Raw genomic sequence first — 19,338 nt, 5'->3', positions numbered from 1 at the left:
TTAGGTGCAAAGAGCCCATTAGCAAAAATGTTTACGGATGTCGCTCCGCCGGAGACCTGACAGCTTTTCTGTTAACTCTTGAGTTCATGGTACATAAAAATAACATTTTCCTTCCTACCTGGATGTACTGCTGCCGCTGCAGGGCGGAGTGAACGCAGCCAGGTACCTCCGCAGGCAGATTCAGCGACCCGTTGGAGTTTGACAGCCTCCATTTTCCGTTCAGACTCAGCTGCAGTCGCTGCACCTCTCCTGAAGAGAAGGCCGGAAGAACTCCGACAACTAGCCACAGCAAACCCCAGTTTAAAGAAGTCCAAACCTGCGCCATGGAGGCAGTTTACATGCCCATGACTGGTTTGATATATGAAGAGCACTTCCGTGTTGGTCACGTGACAAAACCTATGACGGTCAGCTGATGGCGGATGAATATTAGTAGCGCGAAAACGAGTTTTCTTTTAAGCACACACAAAAAAGGCCGTCACACTGGTATTCTGTTAAAAAAAAAAAAAAACAATACCAATGTCGCACATTTTTTAAAGTAGCATTTTGCCAGTATTTAAAGCATTAGGTAGGTTGAGTGAAACTGGTGCAAAACCAAATTTTATAATTCCACAGCAACAATTACATTTTTCATTTAAAATTAGAAACAGGAGGTCCAAAAAATTGTATGCAAGGACTTGAAAAATTAGCCATTTCAGTTAAATTTCGTTTGCCGAAGGACATTTTTCTCAGCCTTAAATGGGGATGGGCGGGGCTAAAGGCTTGGTAGACAAATCAACCAATCAGAAACCAGTATTTTCAGACAAGTCATGGTGGCCATTTGAAAGAGCCGTCTACTACTGTCTACATTTTTTCAGTTTATGAATATATTAAATCATTTTTTCCAACCCAATGAAATTGGTACTTTCAGCACTAGATGCAGGTGCAAAAATATGCTTTTATTCAGAACTTGAGTGTTTTCTATGGAATCGTTCAGAGACTGATCACAATGTATTCAATCCCATTTGTAATCAAACCACTTTATTGCAGTTAGTTCCACAGATTTTTACCCACAGCATCAAACTGAGCAAAGATAACATTTTTTTTTTTTGTCATTTCTCATTGATGAAAAACAGCATCAAAAGAATATAGTTTGGAGAAACTTTATTGAAGGGAAAACTAAAAAGAAACAGAGCCATGAGTTGATTATCAACCCTTCAGCTTTGCATCAATATTTCAGGGCTACAAGAAGACAGTGTTTGAGTGGGCATAAAAATGAAAAGTAAAGAAAAATGCTCATCTACTGGCTTCTAAATAACAGAAAAAAAGAAATGGAAAGCATTTGTGAAGAACCAATTTTTTTCTCCCCAACTGTTCAACCTTACAATTCACTTAATTTGCAGAAACATCAGATATAATAGCCTACCTTTATTAACATGCATAAAATACAACATTGAAGTTCTTATATTTGTTTCCTTAACATTGATATATGCTGCTCTGCTTCTCTGTACACACTTTGACAGTGGAATAAGATACTTATCAGATAACAGATTCCTACACTACTGATCAGAGAAACAAACTGATGTCACCTCAGTTCATGAGATGCAACCAGCTCAAATTCTGCTATCTGATAAAATGCAGAATTATACCAATTAGGGGAAAAAACTTGAAATTTTCAAGATACTGCAAGCTCAAAAAAAAAAAGCAGGAAAAAAAAAAAAAAAAAAAAAAAAAAAAAAAAAGGATTTTTGGAAACCTGGCTTCCAGAAGAGAAATGCAGCGATCCTAGACAAAAATCCAGCCAGATGAGAAATTGGAGAGCATTGTGGGATTGATTTTTCAGCACATTTCAGGAGAACAGCTGCGTCAGAGTTTTGAAGTGTGGAAATTATTACAATGTGTCGAGCGCACTCACGCGGGTGTTGAGAGCTATGATTTTTTTTTTTTTTTACCTTCTGTTCAACTCAAAAAGGAGTCACAATTTGACAGAAACTGGCATGTAACCTACAGAGAAAACACTATCTTCTTATGAGCGTGCAGGTGGGGGAAAAAAAAGAGGTAAAATGCATTGATTAACCAAAAATACAGTGAAAAAAACAAAACAAAAACAAAACTGAATCCCGTAATTTTAAGTTTGAACCAGCAACAATTTCCACCTGCTCTTCAAACGATGTCATCACATTGCATACTTCTGTGTCCATTCTTTTGCCATTTTGATGTATCTGTGGGGAGAAAGTCGTTAATTGTTAATACCAATATTTTAGATTCAGCGGGGAGGTTGTCTAGCTTTAGACTTCTTTAAAACACATGCACCTTCAGGTCAAAAACATGTCCTACATTATTCACTCGCATGTCAGGGATCGTCTCCATTTCCATAAATGGAGACTTGAGCAATTATGTTCATGCTGAAGTTAGTAATCTTTCACATGCACACATACCCTGTTCTGATTTGTTAAAATACAAATCCTTATGATGGAAGACCATTTTAGAACACTTTTCATCCATATATGGAAGAAGATGTTGGTATTTTTTGTACGTTTCACAGATAGAGATGCACCAACGATTCAGCTGCCACCTGTCTGGAAACTCAAAAATTGGATCTTTTTTCCTGATCATTGAATGCACCCTAGCAATTGCTACCAGGCAACACATACACAAGACACTTTGGTTTGGGTGACATTAAATAAAGAAGACAGCTTTCTACCATTAGATTTATCCTTTTTAATGTACAACATGTCTGAGTTACAACATGCTGGATGCCTTTTGGAAATCTTAAAGAAAAAAAATATATATACACACTGCTATTGGCTTTGTCAATCATTATTAGAAGATATCAAAGACTGTTTGCAGATGTTGGTTAATCTCTCGTCTTTGCTTCAAAATGAGTTTTATACCAACTGCTTTCAGATGGGAAGGCTAACTGTGCTAATCCATAAACAAGTTTGAATGCCTCATATTACAGATAAGATCAAAAATAATAATAAAAAAAAAATCAGCCAATATTGGTGTCAGCAAAAATTGGCCCAAAAAAATTTGATTGGTGCATCTTTGAGGTGGACAATATGGCTGAAAAACATCATGATACAAGCATTTCATATCAGTTGTTTATTGATTAGGTTTTTTGTTCTAAATGTATGAAATGGTGGTATAACATTTCCTCTTTTAGCCACATTTTTCACTCCATGCTTTTTTTATTTTTTAAGTGGTTCTGAGAGGAAACTTAAACTACTGCTGCTGCTGGGCAAATTACCCAGCACATTGTTGCTAGGTAACAAAAGAGTGAGTTAGTTGACATCATTCACCAATGGCTAAAGTCTTCCCTCTGATTTGGATCTGCCGTTCCGGATCAGAGTTTGGTGAAATGATTGGATATTCTATCAGACGCTTTAGGTATTGAGATTGACCATGTATCCGTAGCAATATATTAATTGTTTTATTGTCCAGCACTAGAGCGTGTCTACCAAAAAAATAAATAAAAAAAAATCTGAATTTCATTTTGCACAGAATGATCTTGTGTCTCAGTGTCAAAATAAAAATGGGTAAAATTTTTAAGCATAAATCAAAAGACCAACAAATAGGTTCCTGTATATCTTATGGAACAATTTGACTAATAAGTTTTTTCCCCTTTTATAAACACAGACACAAGCCTCTGGTTAGGCCAGGGAGGTCAGAGCATGACAGCACATCCAGTCTCATAGCAGCAGCCAAGATGCAGCTCCAGCCCTTCACCTTACCCTAAAGCATGGCATATTTTGTTGTCCACTCCTGAGCTAGTTTATTGTACCTAACAAAGTGAAACCAGATCACATAACAGATCCCAACCATTTTAAAGGTACAACTATATATTTTAAAGTTACAACTATATATATAGTTTAAATGACTGTTACCCAGATACACAACTGGCTCATTTTCAAGTTTATTCGACATGTGTACTTACTTCTGACTATCTGTTTTGTAGATTCGTGCAATCTCTGGCACTAGTGGGTCGTCGGGGTTTGGGTCACATAGGAGTGAGCAAATGGAGAGAAGAACTGAAAGAAAAATAAATAAAAACTTTACAAATAAGCCATTCTAAATATTCAATGTCATTTTCTGTATTTTTGACTTAAATGCTGTCATCACAGCCTTGCTCTTGTCAGACTGCCTCAGGGCAGTTGTGGCTATTGTCCAGTAGCTAGCCACCATCAGTGTGCGAGTGACTGACTAATGTGAAACGTTTTGGGTCCTCTGGTGTTGATAAAGTACAAAGCCATTTAGCATTTCTGTCAGTGTCTTTTGTATCTAGCATTGTCATTTAACCTGACCACACAAGACAATCATCTCAAAACATAAACTTAAGACTTCATACACGTGTATATAAAAAATAAAATGATAAAAAAAAAATCTAAATCTCACCACTTGAGTCACATGAATACTCGTACCTTTAGAAATAGTAAGTGCTGGAGACCACTGTGATCTGAGAATATCCAGACAGATACTGCCGTTACTGTTAATATTTGGGTGGTAAATTCTTGTTGTGAATGCAACCTGAAGGGAAAGAGGAAAAAAAACAAAAGCATAGACAACGTTAGATAAAGCAAAGCTGCACACGTTTATTACATATTTCAAATTCCATTTTCCAGAGTGGTGACGGTGTGCTTCTGGAATGACAGGTTTCCAGAACAACAAATGGGTTCCAAAAACCAGTTTGATTTACAAGAGCTGCATTTGATGAAAAGATTTAAAAAAAAAAAAAAAAAAAAAAAAAAAAAAAGGGACAGTAATTTTCCACAAAAATTGTTTTCACCACAACCATGTGGTGTGTCCACTTACCTTGGGTGGTTTGAAGGGGTAGTCTGTTGGAAAATGAATTGTCAAGAAGAAAACTCCTCCCTGATATGGACTGTCGCTCTGAAACAACATGGACACAGTTTTTGCTTTAGAAAGGATTCATGAACACTTCCTGAATGCAGCTCTCCAACATTATCAAGTCAAATTTTGACCTTTTATCTTACGGACGCATTCAAAGGCAGCCAAGAACGCCATTCCGGTTTATGTAGGTGCACAACTATTATGTCATAAAATACTTACTGGTCCCATGATTGTGGCCTGCCAGTGAAACACTGCGGAGAACAGAAAGCAAAGTGTTAGAAAATGGTGAAAGGTCACAGGTATGTGATCTGACGGGAAGTATTCAGCCGGAGATTTCTCATAGCTTCCCGACAGTAAATGTTTGTGTTCCCTCTGGCTGTGCAACTATGTAAAATAGATTTTATAGACAGAAGACTAGAATCTGCACATTCTGCTTTCGTCAACCAATCAAAACGGTGATTCCCCCCCAATTTTTAAATTTGACATGAGAAGACAGTTTGGGCATTTTAGTCAATTATTAAATATTCCAATAGCCATGTTTTCTGATCCACTTTCTTTTGATTTTGAGGTTTTTTTCCCCCCTCCAGCTTCTTTCAAATTCAAAACAAAAATCACTACCAATATGTTTTTTATTAAAACAATTAATACAGCAGAGGAGCAACAACAACAAAGATCAAAACTTAAACTGGTATGTCAGGATAAGCCAGAGCAGTACATCTTTACAAATTATATTACATTAGTAAATTAATATGTTATTTTGAAAAATAATGTGGCTGAAATGAAAGGTAAAAACTTACTGTCATCACCCACTGGGCCAGCTGAGCACTGTGCTGGAGGGTCACGAGCCAGGTCATTAAGTTCCTAATAATAATTTAAAAAAAATAGATAAAACAACCAATTAGCTGACAATAAAAGGTCAATATTACTATTTAAAAGTGGTGTAAGGAATTGAGCTTTTAAAACCCTGAGTTTAAGTGTCAACATAATTTCCTTTCCCCAATATCCACAAACCCTGTTGACCCCCTTTCAATTCTCCAGTTCCATCTGTGGACCACCTACCATCATTTTACACTGTAAACTGGAAAATTCATCCCATGTATGCGCCGTAAAAAGCCACCCTGTTATTTATGGGTATACAGCTATTTTGGAGTGAGGTGGAAGCATTGCCCCACCCCGGCCTTCAGACACCATTTCACAAACAAGTTAAGGGATTTCCGTGAAGGAATATTCTAGAGTGAAGAAATAAAGCTGACCTGTCAACACTTTTAGTGTTAGTGTCCATTTCACAGCTCGACGTAAATGTAAATATAGGTAAATGAGTACGAGCAATTTCCCAGGAAATGTATCATTTCACCCGGCTTGGAGTACAAAGACGGATTCAGAAAGTAAAAAAAAAAAAAAAAATGAGTCATGGAGTCCGAGTATTGCGACTGGAAATGTTCGCAACTGCCGTACTTCAGCACGAGCTCTGGGCGACCAGAAGGCCCGAAACCGCGCGTTGTGTGTGAAGGTATGAAGAACTGTGACAACTATGCGACATCTTGTTGTCAACCCGTCTCGATGAACAAAGTTAGCCTGTAACTGAAACTGCTAACAATAGCCAACGAGCCGCCTGGTGTTTAGCGAATAAACCTTAACCGACGTATGTCAGCCCTAGCCGGTAAGAACGAAGTTTATAAGAAACACACAAACCGGTGACTAACTAAACTCAAAATTCATCAAAGTGGCGTACGTGAAAGAACTGTGAACTTGACGCTTCCTCGAACACGCATCACCGCCTGGTTTCACAGAATACGGCTGCATTGTGGGTGGCTAGCCCGGCTAACGCGACTAGCTAACATTTTAACGACGGTGTCTTACCTTGTGAATCCTTTTCAGAGCCATCCTTTTTCGGTGTTCTCGTCTTTACGGTGAAGGTTTTTCGGTCCAGCTACTGAATGTCAGCTGTAATCTGCCAGGGCGATTCGTTCAGTTGGAATAACTGACGCTGGGTCAACTCGGCGGCCTTTCTTCTTTAGCTAGCGCAGTTAGCTGGCTAGCTAGCGTGCTAAAACTACGTATGCGCGGAGTTCAAGCACCAGATGTTACGCTCTCTTCTGATAAACTGTTCTTTTTCGCACAGCGGCAGTTACTTATATAAGACTCTTGGTATCCACGTTTGAAACTAAATAAGTGCCTGTATCGATAAAAAAAAAAGTCGTTAGTCGACTGCGCTCCTCTCGTTTTGGTTTCGGTCGACGCTGTTAGGTAACTAGCGGCTGTCTACATATATGTGAAGCTTTATGACGATGGGAGGCGGTCCTAACCGCGGGTGACGCAGCGGATATGATGGTAAATTGGGTGCAAGCCCACAGTAAAACTAAACTAGTCAGGCCAGTCGTGAAATCTAATCCTTTATAAACACACCAAAAATATCAATTGACATGTGATGCTTCGTGTTTGGGTTTTCTGAGTCGCTACTTCTAAGAAAAAGAAAAGCATAAAAGTTGTAATAAAGGTGTTTGACAATAGCAGAGCAAAGTTTTAGTCAGTTGCAGTTACTAATGCTCCTTAAATAACACATTTTTTATTTAAGGAAAAAAATATCAATGTCACATTTTCCTTCCAACCACTATTTAGTAACTATCACATAAAACCCCTCATTAAAATTCATTGCTCCTCGAGGTTGAGACATAAAACTAATAACTGTTTCATGAATCTGTTGAGTTTTACCTTTTGTATTAATTACTGTTATAATTTTTAAATCACATTTTAATGTATTGAGACGTACGTGTTCTAAATAGTTCACATTTTAGGAAAAAAAAAAGTTGGTCAAAGTGAGTTTGTAAACTGCATGATGCAATGTTTAGACCAACTGAAAAATAGATCAATTGACAATGGGTGGTAAAAGTGGAATGAATAGTAAAGACAAAATATAATTTCAAGATGATTTTTTTTTATAGTTCATGATAGTTATTCTAACGATTTCCTGCTTTACAATTGCACGGTAAGTCTACACAAATAGGTCCAATACTCGTATTTTTTGCTAGTGTGAAGAACATTCCATACAAGAGATATTTGAGTCTTTTTATATAATTGATTCACATACAGAAGGCAGATGATTGTTTGATGATCAAGCCCAATAAGGAAAATTGGATTTCAAACCCATCAAGGCACAGATGGAGCACAGTCAGCCACCGTCGTTTGGGAATCTGTGGCACCCGAGGACGGCGCCTTGAGGATCACATCTGAATGCGTGCTGAAACCGTGACGACTGTTCAAGGAGTCGGCAGAGTTTTGATTATATGATTCGAGAGATGTTTGGGCGGCGACAGGACTCGCATCACCCGAGACCAGCTTCTGATTATCATCACCAACGTTTCCCTCGTGTGAATGAAGGCTGTGGCTCGATTTAGACGTCCTGTCATGGTTGGGATGGAACGCAAAACCGCGGAGTCCCATTAACTCGGAGGCCGTTTGGTTCTCGCTCACGGCTCCAAGATCTATCTGCGAAGATGAGTCTGTGCCGTTCACCTCAAACTGGCTGCGACACTTCTCAGAAGTTCTTCCCAGTTGGTTCTGGGAACTAAACCTAATGTCCAGTTCGCCGTCGGATCCGAACGCGAGATCTCGGACGACTACGCTTTCAGGTTCAGACGGCCGATCTTCGCTCTCGCTCTCCTCCAACTGTTGCTGGGCGAGATCTGGGTTTCCCTCGTCGCTTGGCGTTTCCAGGTCCTGCTCTCCTTCTTGTGGGACCGGATCTGGCCCCGGGTCCTCCTGGGAGGCGGGGCCTTCGTCGCCCGGAGCCGGGCTCTGACTGGCCGGTGTCGGTCGGACCGTCTGGTGGCACATGGGACACGTTTCTTGCACATACAGCCACTTGCGGAGACAGTTGCCATGGAAGAAATGGCTGCAGTACGTGATGACGGCAGAGCTCATTTCCTGTAGATAAAGACAAATCTAGTTTTAAAACAAATTCAAAAATACTTTATTGATTCCCAAAGGGAAATTAAATGTTGTAACCTATATTAATTCTTCAGAGTTGGTGTGAAAGGTGATACATGCCGACACCTGTAGCAGTCTGCAATTTGAAGTAGCTTCTGACTAAAGACACCGTTTTTCCAAGATGGGGCGTTCCATAATTGTATTTTTATTTATTTTTTTATTTTACAACATGTGAGCCAGCTCGCTCTCATCCACTGTCAATAAAGTTTTTCTGATAATTTTGTTGCCATCATTGAACACGGTTTAAGTAATCAAATCCATTGCCTCTGCTAATTTGCAGTAGAGTAAACTCATGCTCTCTTTTATATTTTGAATAAAGATGCAAATCTTTCAATGTGTGGCGATTCGACTCAAATTTTTAGGGTCACGATTTAATTCAGAAACTATTTCATTCAAAAGCAATTTTTAATTCAGCAAACAGTTTTTCTATTCAAACGGTCTACAAATGTTGTTTAAATTATATGACCAGAGGAAAAGACGCTGTAAACAAATAAAACATTTATTATTTAAAGCAATTCTCTAATGTTTCATCAATTTATATTTCAACAAAAACCTGTTTTTGCTAACCTAACAGTTGTTATGCTAGCTTAGCTGCTTGGTTTTTTCTTAAATATCAAAGTATTATTCAAAATATATACAGTGGGACATGCAGTACAATCGCAAATATGAGCGTCAAAAACGTACAACTTCAACTAATTTTAAAACTGATTGAGTATTTTTTTTTTAAAATTGGTTCAGAATTGCGGTTCTCTATAGAGAATCGCCTCCAATTTTAAATTAGCTTTGTTTTGTCATCTTTTCCCTAATTAATATTATGAGATTTCCATCTGCATTTACAGTGTTTCAAACAAAACAAAAGCGTGAACTAAAGAAGGTGTCAAGCTGGAAAAACAGGAAGAACACGTCTCAAAAGCCCCACTCGGCGTGAAGCATTTTGTACTACTGTCGTTTGTTTACAGAGCGGACCTGAAGCCAGAACGGCTCCAGACTCCAGTTATACACTACGCTCCTGCAAACACAATTTATTGACGTTTTAAATCCTTTGTCTGCTTGGGATTTTTTTATTAAACATCGTTTTCATCCAGTTCAATCAGTGCAGCTGTTTTGTGAAAACATAAGTGACCAATTTTAATCTCTGAATTATTTACTCAGTTTAAAATCTCCAAAATTGCATTAAACTGGTAAATAAAAAAATAATCAGAAATGAACGAGTATATTAGTTTTCAGAGGTAAACTAATAAATTCACTGCTGACTTAACTGGTTATGGAGGCCCACCAGGCTTATAATACATTGTGGGAAACTATAAATATGTCATTGTTGTATCTTGCTTGTAATGTTTCAATTATTATTTGTAAAGCACTTTGGGATAACACTGTGGTTTTAAAAGTGTTATCTGTACTTTAGAAATCTCTGTCTGGGCCTGAATTTAGAAAGGTCCAAAACGTGTATGCATCAGAATTGTACTCATTTCTATTTTTTCATTGGATGAATGTTTTCACAAGCACAATATTTCATATGTTTCTACAAAAGTCCCTTATCAGGTGAGAAACAGATTTTTCTGTAGATAACACAACTGCTGGGAAGCAATTATATTGCATTACATACATTACGTGTTCTTATTTTCCCAGTGAAAATTTCAGTCTTTTAAAGACGACAGTGTAAGCCTGTTTGCTATGCGAGAAATCACTGCAGGGAGATTCAGAGAAAACTGTGTTTCTTGTATTTGTTGGTGTCTTATGATGGTTTTACGATCTTTAGAACGGCCATAAAATCATACCATTGGTAGGGTTTCTGCAAGTTTCACCAAATTTAAGACTTTTTAAGACCATTTAAGACCTATATTATGATAGAAATGTACAAAAGAAATGCACTTTTCTTTTTTTTTTTCAGGGGACCAACAGTGTGAATTTTCTGTGGTCTTTTTGTTAGCTAGCTGTTTTGAGATTTTTTTAAATTTTTTTGTGAATGTTGTCCAGCCAACTGCATATAAGTTTATACTCATAAAACACTAGCTAGCTAGCAATTATTAGCAACTTGTAACCGATAGCTTTAACTGCCTCGAGACACAGAATGCTGTGAGTGATGATGAAACTCAAACTTTGAGACCCGATTAAGAACAAAACCTACATGGCCGCGACAAAATTTAAGACTCGAGATTAATGTATTCAAAGGCCAACTTACAGTTTTTTTTAACGGATTTAAGACATTTTAAGACCTTAACTTTACATCGACGAATTTAAGACCTTTGAAGGTTTTTCTTTGAAAGCCAAAAACAAATTAAATCCACAAGAAAGAACATGTTTCGCTGCACCAACTACTGATGCCTCCAATTTACTTTTTATCGCTCCACTAACGAAAGCTATGATCTTTAAAATAAGGATCCACGGCTAACTGAGGTCACAGCTTATTACAGTACATATTATTTTTTAAAATCCCATTTTACCGGCTCTGCAGAGATCACCCCTTGTGGAACGAGTGACGCACCTGAAAGCAGATGGAACAGACGTCGTTGTGCTGGTCCAGCTGCTCCGCCGTGGCTCTGGGCAGGGAGTTGATCTTTTTCGCCGCTTCCCGTCGGAGCAGGAAGCTCTTCCAGCCGGACTGGGCTCGGAGCCACACGTTGAAGTACGAGTGGATGATGATGACAGAGGCGCCCATCCAGCTCCACTCGCCAAACAGCGACTCCCAGGTGCCGTAGGCCACCACGCACAGCGCCACCAGGAACTCCAGCACCCTGCTGATGGCGTTCACCCAGTAGATGACCTCGTCCAGGCTCTCGATCGGGTCACTGCGGAATAGCTCCACCATGAAGAGGCAGTAGATCAGCATGGTGCCTGTGACCTGGACAAGAATCGTCATCGTCATTGTTTCTAGGAACTATTAATACACGGGAGACTTGGCGTTTTTTACTCCTTTCTTTTTTTCATTTTAAATATTTGTTGTGCTTTCAAATTCTGCAGGAATGAGAAGCATGCATCGGATGTGTAAATGTTTGTGTGTGTATTTTCTCATTAGCAACTGACGGCAGTCAAACAAGAATGCGCTTATAAATATTGGTACCGCGACCCAATCTAGGACAGGCTTTTAGTACTACGTCTATCCAAATCCCATTCCACTTTGTTTATTCAAGGTTTACAAGGGTTTAAGAAGAGTCAAAGTCTGGCATTTCAAGCATTTTTAAAAATTAAATATTACTCTTAACTCAAAGTGGTAGAGTTGTTTATTTTCTGGGTTTTGACACGTTGAGTCTGACTTAACCAGAAAACCAAAACAAGCTCTAGCAGAAAGTCAGTGCTGTTGTTCGTGAACCTAAGTTTTCTCAAGGAAGAAAATGTGTTCTTTAACCAAGTTCCTTTTTTCACTGTTGTGTTTTTTGTCACTTTAATCAGACGCTGGTATCTGAGAGTCAGATTCATAATTAAATCAATGGTTACAACGCTTAGCCATGATAATAAACAGCACATTTTTCTCCCAGTGTCTGAGCCAAATGAAGGTAAGAGTATTTGAGCGCAGCTGCCGTCTGGTTAGCTTGAAGTGACTCGTGGCATAACAGCAGGTGTCTATAAAATAACACTTTGATCATTTCATCAAGTACATGGAACTGAATACAACTGTAAACCTGAACCCAAAACAGAAAAAGGAAAAAACATGGAGATTCGTCCAGCAGGGGTTCAGGTTACTGATGTTGGGCTGCTGCCAAAGAAAGCAAAAACAAACAAGGAAAGAGGGAAACATGAACCTATCCATGGATTAACAGTTTGTATCCAGCCTCCATGCCAACTGTATCTTAGTGAGTAAGATTTGTGCAGGAATGTCAAATTTTGTAACTTTAAAAGAAAATACAGGGTGCAAACTGAAAGGAAGATGTTATTATCCTACGTACTATGGAGGGACCATGTTTCAAGAAATTCCATCCTAGACATGATTTAAAGAAATGTGTCTCAATTATTTTTATACGACATGATGACAAACAGACCTGGAGGGAGGTTAGCATGCAGCTGGAAACCAGTATGAGGAGCCAGAAGTCCATGTGGAAAAACTGGGAGATTTTATAAGCCATGAACACCGGGAAAACCAGCAGAAGCAGACACATGCTGAGGCCACGGAAGTGCTTCCACAAACTTCTAAAACCAAAGAACAGCAGAAAGAAAAAAAATATATATATATATTTTTACAACTTTTTCTCAGCTCTGACTCGCTTGAGGAGACGTGAAATTCGCTGAGTGATTGGTACCTGTTGCGTGACGCGCCCAGGGCTAAAATGATGGGATCTGTTATTTCTATCATGGACTGCAAGGTTGAAGTCAGCACAATGAAGAGGATGATGCTGAGGAGGAAGGTGCGCTGCAGCGCCTGCATGTCTAGCAGGCCCGTCTGCAGGGCGAGCAGCAGCAGAGTGACTCCCTCTGTCACGCCCCTGACAAAACCAGCACAAGGAGAAGTTAAGGACATATTTTTGGTTTAATTTGTTTTGGTTTTTTTAATTGAGAAACAAATTTTGTGAAGAAATCTTCATAGGTGAACAGAGTTTTGCACAAGATGTTATGGAACAAAGGTCAAAATCAAATGAGGTCGCGGGGCGTTTTGTAAGTGATTGATAGTTGATGCAAAGACACAAAAAAAAGTCAACAAATATTTTCTCCTCACTGTTTCAAGATAAATTAGATCAAACATTTCTGGTTTTCGCCTTGTTGGACATACCAAAATTATGTCTGTTTGTTAAATGCCAAATAACTTGGCAAGAACATTTTTTTATTTTTTTCTAAGAATTTTTTTGCACATTTCCTCAAATTCAAAAGTTTACATACATTTGGTGAGTATCCGGGATGGAAACCCAAAAGGTTTGACACAAGTCATACATTGTAAAACACAATTATCCCCAATAGTGACCAATATATGTAAACTTTTAAATTCGAGGAAAGTTACAAAAAATAAAAACAAAACAAAAAAACGTTTTCACCAGGTTTTCTGACATCTAACAAATACAAATAATTTTAGTAATTCTAACTAAACTAAAACAAAAAAAAACTTTGTTTAGTTTCAACTTTAGACAGTGAGAAAAAAAAAAACGTGATTCAGCTGCAGGCAACAAAGCCAACATGTTGGGATGTTTTCCATGCTGTCTGACTGCTCAACGTTGCATTCTACTTTCAAAGGACAAAATTTGTTCCTCAATGTGATTTTTGTTTTATGTTTATTTGCATATTGAGCTAAAGAATTTGGCCTGATGACTGATGACTCTGCATGGATTTTAATAACAGCCTAATCAGTCCCTCCAGTTTTTCACGATTCCACGAATGAAAACATTTTCACCCAAATTCAAGAAATCTGTGGATTTTATCACAGCATCACAAAATTGCGAGTTTATTGCAAATTTACCAGCAAAAATTGTTAAAAACATTGGGTTTACTGACTGCTAGCTCCCACCTGTAGGTGGCAGTATTTCTTAATTCTACTGTACTGCTGCCTCAGCCTTACTTTTTTCTTCAATATGTAGATTTTTTCAAAGGGATTTAATAAGGAGAACATTGCAAAATTCCTTGCAAATGTTTCTGAAATAGCAACAAAGTTAGTGATTTTTACTACAAAAAAAAATTACAAAAACAATCACAAATTCCTGTGTCTGACTGCAACTGAGTCAGGTCAAAAAACACCTGGTGAAATAAACACTAACGTTTGACACACGGTCCAGCGCCCACGACGTTTCAAACAATTCAAGCTGTTTGATGCGAACTGAAAGCAGAAACAATCAGGAAGTCGGTGGACAGCATCTCACCTGTGCATGACGTTCTCGTTCTGCACCGCAGCGAAACCTCCCAGGTAAAACTTGCACAGGTTGAGAAGTCCCAGAGCCAGATAGGACACCACGAAGGTGAGACCCAGCAGCGAGTACGGCGTAGCGCAACATTCTGACACGCTGCGCGGTTCAGCAAACACACAACAACAAGACTATAAATTCAGGAGAAAATACACACACACACACACAAAAAGAGAGTGCAAAAAATCAAGGAATAAACGCACCTAGTGAGCAAAAAGAACATGATTCCCTGAAAAGTCGCAGAGACGCTGGAGGACATGACGTTCGAGCACAGCTGGACGGCGAACAGAACGAACCAGAAGACACTGAAGAGGGCCGGAACAGCGAACTGGTTCCACAGAGAGATCCCCAACGCCAGGAGTCTGTACAGCTCCATCACCTAGGAGACGGGAGGCCCCAGGTGATGACGGGGGGGCGCAGCATGAAAAGATACCTGAAATGCTTTCAAGTAGCTGTGTTTCCATCGGAAACGTGCGCAAAACGTTGTCGATATTCCTCTTATGTAAAAAAAAGAATGTAATTAAATTTACAGTTGTGGTGTTTCCATTAAATAAGAAATGGATAAAAATCACGTGTCATGTCGTAAGCTTTTAAAAAATATGATACTTCAGCTAGTTCCTGTTTTCTTTTTGCTCGTAGTTTCCGCCAGCTGCAGCATCTGGTTGTGGATCACGTGACTAGCATGATGTGAAAAAAGTGTTTTCACTGCAGTTTCGCAAAATAAACCAATTTTGATACAGCCAAAAAAAACAAACAAACAAACAAACAAAAAAAATGTTTCCATGGCGCTAATTTATTTTCGACTTGTTAAATTGTGTAATTATTTAGTCAATGGAACTCATACCTCTTGTTTGTCGGTCTGTAATGCTTGTCTTGTACATGCTAATTGGTGAATTAATACATAAAAAATGTTATAAAACAAAAGAAAAGGTCTGCAAAAACAACCGGTGTTTTAGTTTAGCAAGGTATTGCATATAAAAAGACGCAAAATAACCATTCGGGCCGAGGTTTTTGCGTCTCCACGGCTTCGGGGCGTGAATACCTCCAGGTGAAGCAGCTCTGAGTAGGCGGCCCTCGCCAGGCGATATGGCACGAACAGGTTGGCGAGGAGAAACAGGCCGATCCCTGCCACCGTCAGGCCCATGGAGAAAGTGTTGATGATCAGCAGCGTGGCATTAGGGACGGTCAAGAGTCGGGCCAGCAGGGGGAGCATGTGAGTGGAGAACAGCCACACCTTTCTGGTCTTCATCAGGAAGGCACAGAGCGTGCTGAGGATGATCTGACCTGTCGTTGGAGAAACAGAAAGATCAGACAACTTATTTTGGTTTATGTTGTTCTTTTTTTTTTTTTTTTTAAGTAGCTGTAGTAAAATCGTTTCCCCCTCGGTTCTCCCGTCTTAACATTTTAACTACTGAGAGAAATCTGCTCCAATCGTCTTTTTCAGACAAACACATCAACTCCTTGTTAAAGAAATAAAACTAAAAACAAAATTAAGTTTATCATAAGACCTGAAGGACATAAAAAAAGTTTTCCTAGGCTCATTATGCACAAAAACAAGAAAAAGTTGAAAGCAGGGCTGCACCTAACGATTATTTTATGAATCGATCATTCGGACGATTAATCGAGAACAAATTGTTACATTCTGCAGATATTTCATTTAACTGCCTAAGACTTTTTTTAATATAATATTAGAGATTCAATAAAAAATAAATAAGAAAATCAATAACATAGCCTTCCTGTAGCATTTTCTTGATCATTTGTAGTGAAGGATGCATCTGCAGCTAAAGAAAGTATGTCTAACATCAACATGTGAAAACCTCAAATCTTTCTGCTGGACTCATCAATATAGTGTATTGCTAATCTGCTGACTATTGTCTGATGATGATATTCTTTCACCAACAATTAATCAGTTACTAAATTTGTTGACGATGATTTCAATAATCAATTCTTCATGATTAATCCGATTAATCGCTTCAGTCCCAGTTGACAAAGAAGAATTAAAGAACAGAACTTTTCCTGCCGCAGTAAAAAGCAACAGGAGTCTGTGTGAGAAAATACTTTTGCTAAAAGTTCACATTTAGAGTCAACTCGGCTCAGATACTCACTAGTCATGGCAGAGACGAATCTATTAAAGGCCAAAGAATTGAGATAGACCGCCCCTTCATATCCCAGCTGCACCTCCTCTCGAACATAATCCCTGGAAAAGAAATGGGAAACAAAGAGATGAAGAAATAGCATGATCCTATTACAGGATATCTCACTGGTGTTAACTAAAAGCTTAGCTAACAAATGAGTGATGGCCAATCTAATGCTACATCAACGTCTGCTTTAAATCTTCATAAAACAATTTTATTTTCCCACTGCTGGACTGAATCTGTATTCGTATTAAAGTAAAAACGTGAAGCAGAGCGATTAAGATAATACATAATGTAGCATAGCCACAATTAGCTGAATAAAGTTTTGGCTAATTCAGAGTATGACCTTATTCACTTTAGGGAAAATACTTTATCTACAGTCTGAAGAGGTTCATAGTGAAAAACTGTACAAATAAACTCTTTTTTTTGGTAATGAGAGTGGTTCCTGATATCCTGACATTTTAGAGAAAACAGGATGTAAAAACTCACTTGGAAATCTGATGCCCCATGTACAGAAGGAGGGCAACGAGGACATGAAGGTAGAGCGTAACAATGTGCCTCAGCGGCATGATCAACACAACCAGGTTTGTCAGGTGAGCTGGATGGAGGACAGAGACGGGCACAGAAGTCAAGTTTCAATAGATTCACTAAAACCGAGGACAGAGAGGCTGAAACCTTCAGGTACAGCATCTCCAAAACAAATAAAAAAAGTCACATAACACGCAACACATAAATGTGAAACGGAAGGAAATATGTGGTTTGCCATTTTATTTTCACAGTTAAATTTGCATTCAGGCCCTTTTATTGTGACATTTTATTAGGATAAACTTTTCCTGTGTTAGGTGAGCTCAGATTACTAAAATTATTTCCATTTGCTAAGCGCTACGGTAACGAGATAGACAACTTTTAAAATCGTTTTCTGTTTAGTTTTCATGTATTTCCAGAGTATTTGATCTAATTGACTTTAATTTTTTTTAATTTGTCTTAAAAGCAAAATATTTATATATATTTTTTACAGTTTTGGCTTAATTGCTGTTCTGAATATGTTATTCTTTTGGCAAACGGTCTCTTTTCGAGTCTGCATACTCCAGTTAACCATTAATCAATTACTAAATTAGTTGACAATTATTTCAACAAACGATTAATCACGATTAATCAGCCCTAATTATGGCTGGGTTTAAATGACTGACTTCCAGCACACATGTTGAAAAAGATGCTCTAGAGATGAGCTCAGAATCAAACTTTCTGTTCAACGTGCATTCATGAGAGCGCACCGCTTCCACGGTGAAACACGGTGGTGGCAGCATGATGCCACAGGGATGCTTTCGTTCAGTACGGACAGCACAATTTGTTAAAAGTGACTTATAAAGCCATACTTACCAAGATAGAACATGTTCCAGATGACATATTTGTATTTGAAGAGCATGTCCTCGTTTTTAGCCTTGAGGTTTTCAGTCAGACCCTCAATGTCACATTTATACAGCAGGTCCAGAACCAGAATGCTGGGCACCCTGAGGGCAATGTTGGCCACTTCATCCAGACGAGGCATTTTGGCTGCAACCAAGTCTTTGGTCACACTGGAGCCCGTTTGTCACATGCTTGTTTGGGGAGGGGGGAGGCTCAGGTTTCCCTGTGCTTCAATACACTTTTCCGTGTCTTATCATCTAAAAAATAATCAACAACCAAACAAACAAAATTTAAGCTAAAAGAAGAAGGACCCAGAGCCTACAACTCTGCGTTTTAAGCCCCCAAAACAAAGGCAAAGTCTTGCTTTATTGTCTGAAGTTGTACAGTATGAGAGGCTGAGGTAGGTGATAAAGCGGATGTTTGTGGTAAAGCAGCTAAAAGTAGCAGTGGTTCACTTACTTCTCACAGTGGCAGACATCCCAGCCGAGCAGCCATTTGCTAGCCAAAGCTAACTCCAGCTGGTCAGCCCTCGCAACGACCATATTTTCACAGCCGTGCCCAGCTGTTCATCCCCTAACTTCGGCCTCTCGCGAACTATAGCTACACCTGTCACTGGAACCGATAAATAAGGCGGTAAGACCCGCGCGACATGAGGATGAGTAAAGTGACTTCATATGCAGTGTTATGATTTAGTGCGCCTGCGTGGCAAATTTGACGTGTACACGTCAGAAGAAAACAAGAGCCAATCAGGTTGAGGTATTTTACGTTTCAAAGTAAAACTGTGTGCCTTGGGCCACGAGCTTTGTCAAGAGGAATGACATGAATACTCACTTTTTACAGTCGTTTTTGTTCAGTTTTAAGGTGTAAAATGGTTGTATAATGTCTGACGTTGTAAAAAAAAAAAAAGAAAAGAAAGAGACTAATATTGTACTTTGCTGAAGAATGTATAGTCTTTGAACTTATTCTTATTTTTTCACGTTATACGTAATGACCAATATTATTAAAATATAGATGTAATAACATGCAGGTTTTAGAAGTTTTTCTTGAAATGTGGTTGTTGGTATCACTGTATATGCATTTATTGATTAAATGTATGTATAAGGAAAATGCAAAGCAAAACATTTCTGCTTTGTATTTTTAATTATGTCAGTTTTGGTCCTCCC

General features: G+C 38.7%; 3 protein-coding genes across 4 annotated transcripts in view; all 3 read right to left on the bottom strand.

Annotated features, from left to right (window-relative positions):
• manba (mannosidase, beta A, lysosomal) overlaps positions 1-422 on the bottom strand; it is a 17,215-nt gene extending 16,793 nt beyond the window's left edge. The window contains exon 1 of the mRNA XM_015039908.1: positions 119-422. Within this exon, the coding sequence (XP_014895394.1) occupies positions 119-325 (207 nt within the window). The 5' untranslated portion in view covers positions 326-422. The remainder of the gene's footprint in view (positions 1-118) is intronic.
• A 1,668-nt stretch (positions 423-2,090) lies between these two features.
• Positions 2,091-6,915, bottom strand: LOC106952053 (ubiquitin-conjugating enzyme E2 D2-like). Of its 2 annotated transcripts, XM_015039915.1 has the most exons (8): positions 6,688-6,915; positions 5,625-5,688; positions 5,047-5,078; positions 4,789-4,866; positions 4,398-4,503; positions 3,914-4,007; positions 3,711-3,760; positions 2,116-2,198 (listed from the first exon to the last, which is right to left on the bottom strand). In XM_015039915.1, the coding sequence occupies exons 1-7, from the start codon at positions 6,709-6,711 to the stop codon at positions 3,712-3,714; spliced, it is 447 nt and encodes a 148-aa protein (XP_014895401.1). In that variant the 5' UTR covers positions 6,712-6,915; the 3' UTR covers positions 2,116-2,198; position 3,711. The 2 variants fall into 2 exon arrangements, with proteins under 2 accessions (XP_014895402.1, XP_014895401.1); XM_015039916.1 differs by lacking the exon at positions 3,711-3,760 and having other exon boundaries at positions 2,091-2,198.
• Positions 6,916-7,742: 827 nt separating this feature from the next.
• LOC106952049 (RING finger protein 145) lies at positions 7,743-18,886 on the bottom strand. Its single transcript, XM_015039909.1, has 11 exons — positions 18,635-18,886; positions 18,149-18,432; positions 17,258-17,366; positions 16,739-16,830; positions 15,676-15,917; positions 14,837-15,012; positions 14,592-14,732; positions 13,050-13,232; positions 12,792-12,939; positions 11,300-11,656; positions 7,743-8,751 (listed from the first exon to the last, which is right to left on the bottom strand). Exons 2-11 carry the CDS (start codon positions 18,315-18,317, stop codon positions 7,975-7,977), a joined length of 2,394 nt encoding a protein of 797 aa, XP_014895395.1. The 5' UTR covers positions 18,318-18,432; positions 18,635-18,886; the 3' UTR covers positions 7,743-7,974.
• Positions 18,887-19,338: the final 452 nt, after the last annotated feature.

Source organism: Poecilia latipinna, unplaced genomic scaffold, assembly GCF_001443285.1.
Source record: "Poecilia latipinna isolate Pla-1442-1.1 unplaced genomic scaffold, P_latipinna-1.0 Scaffold489, whole genome shotgun sequence".
Taxonomy (NCBI): Eukaryota; Metazoa; Chordata; class Actinopteri; order Cyprinodontiformes; family Poeciliidae; genus Poecilia; species Poecilia latipinna.
The sequence above is the reverse complement of the archived record's forward strand: the minus strand, read 5'-3'. Positions and strand labels throughout refer to the sequence as shown.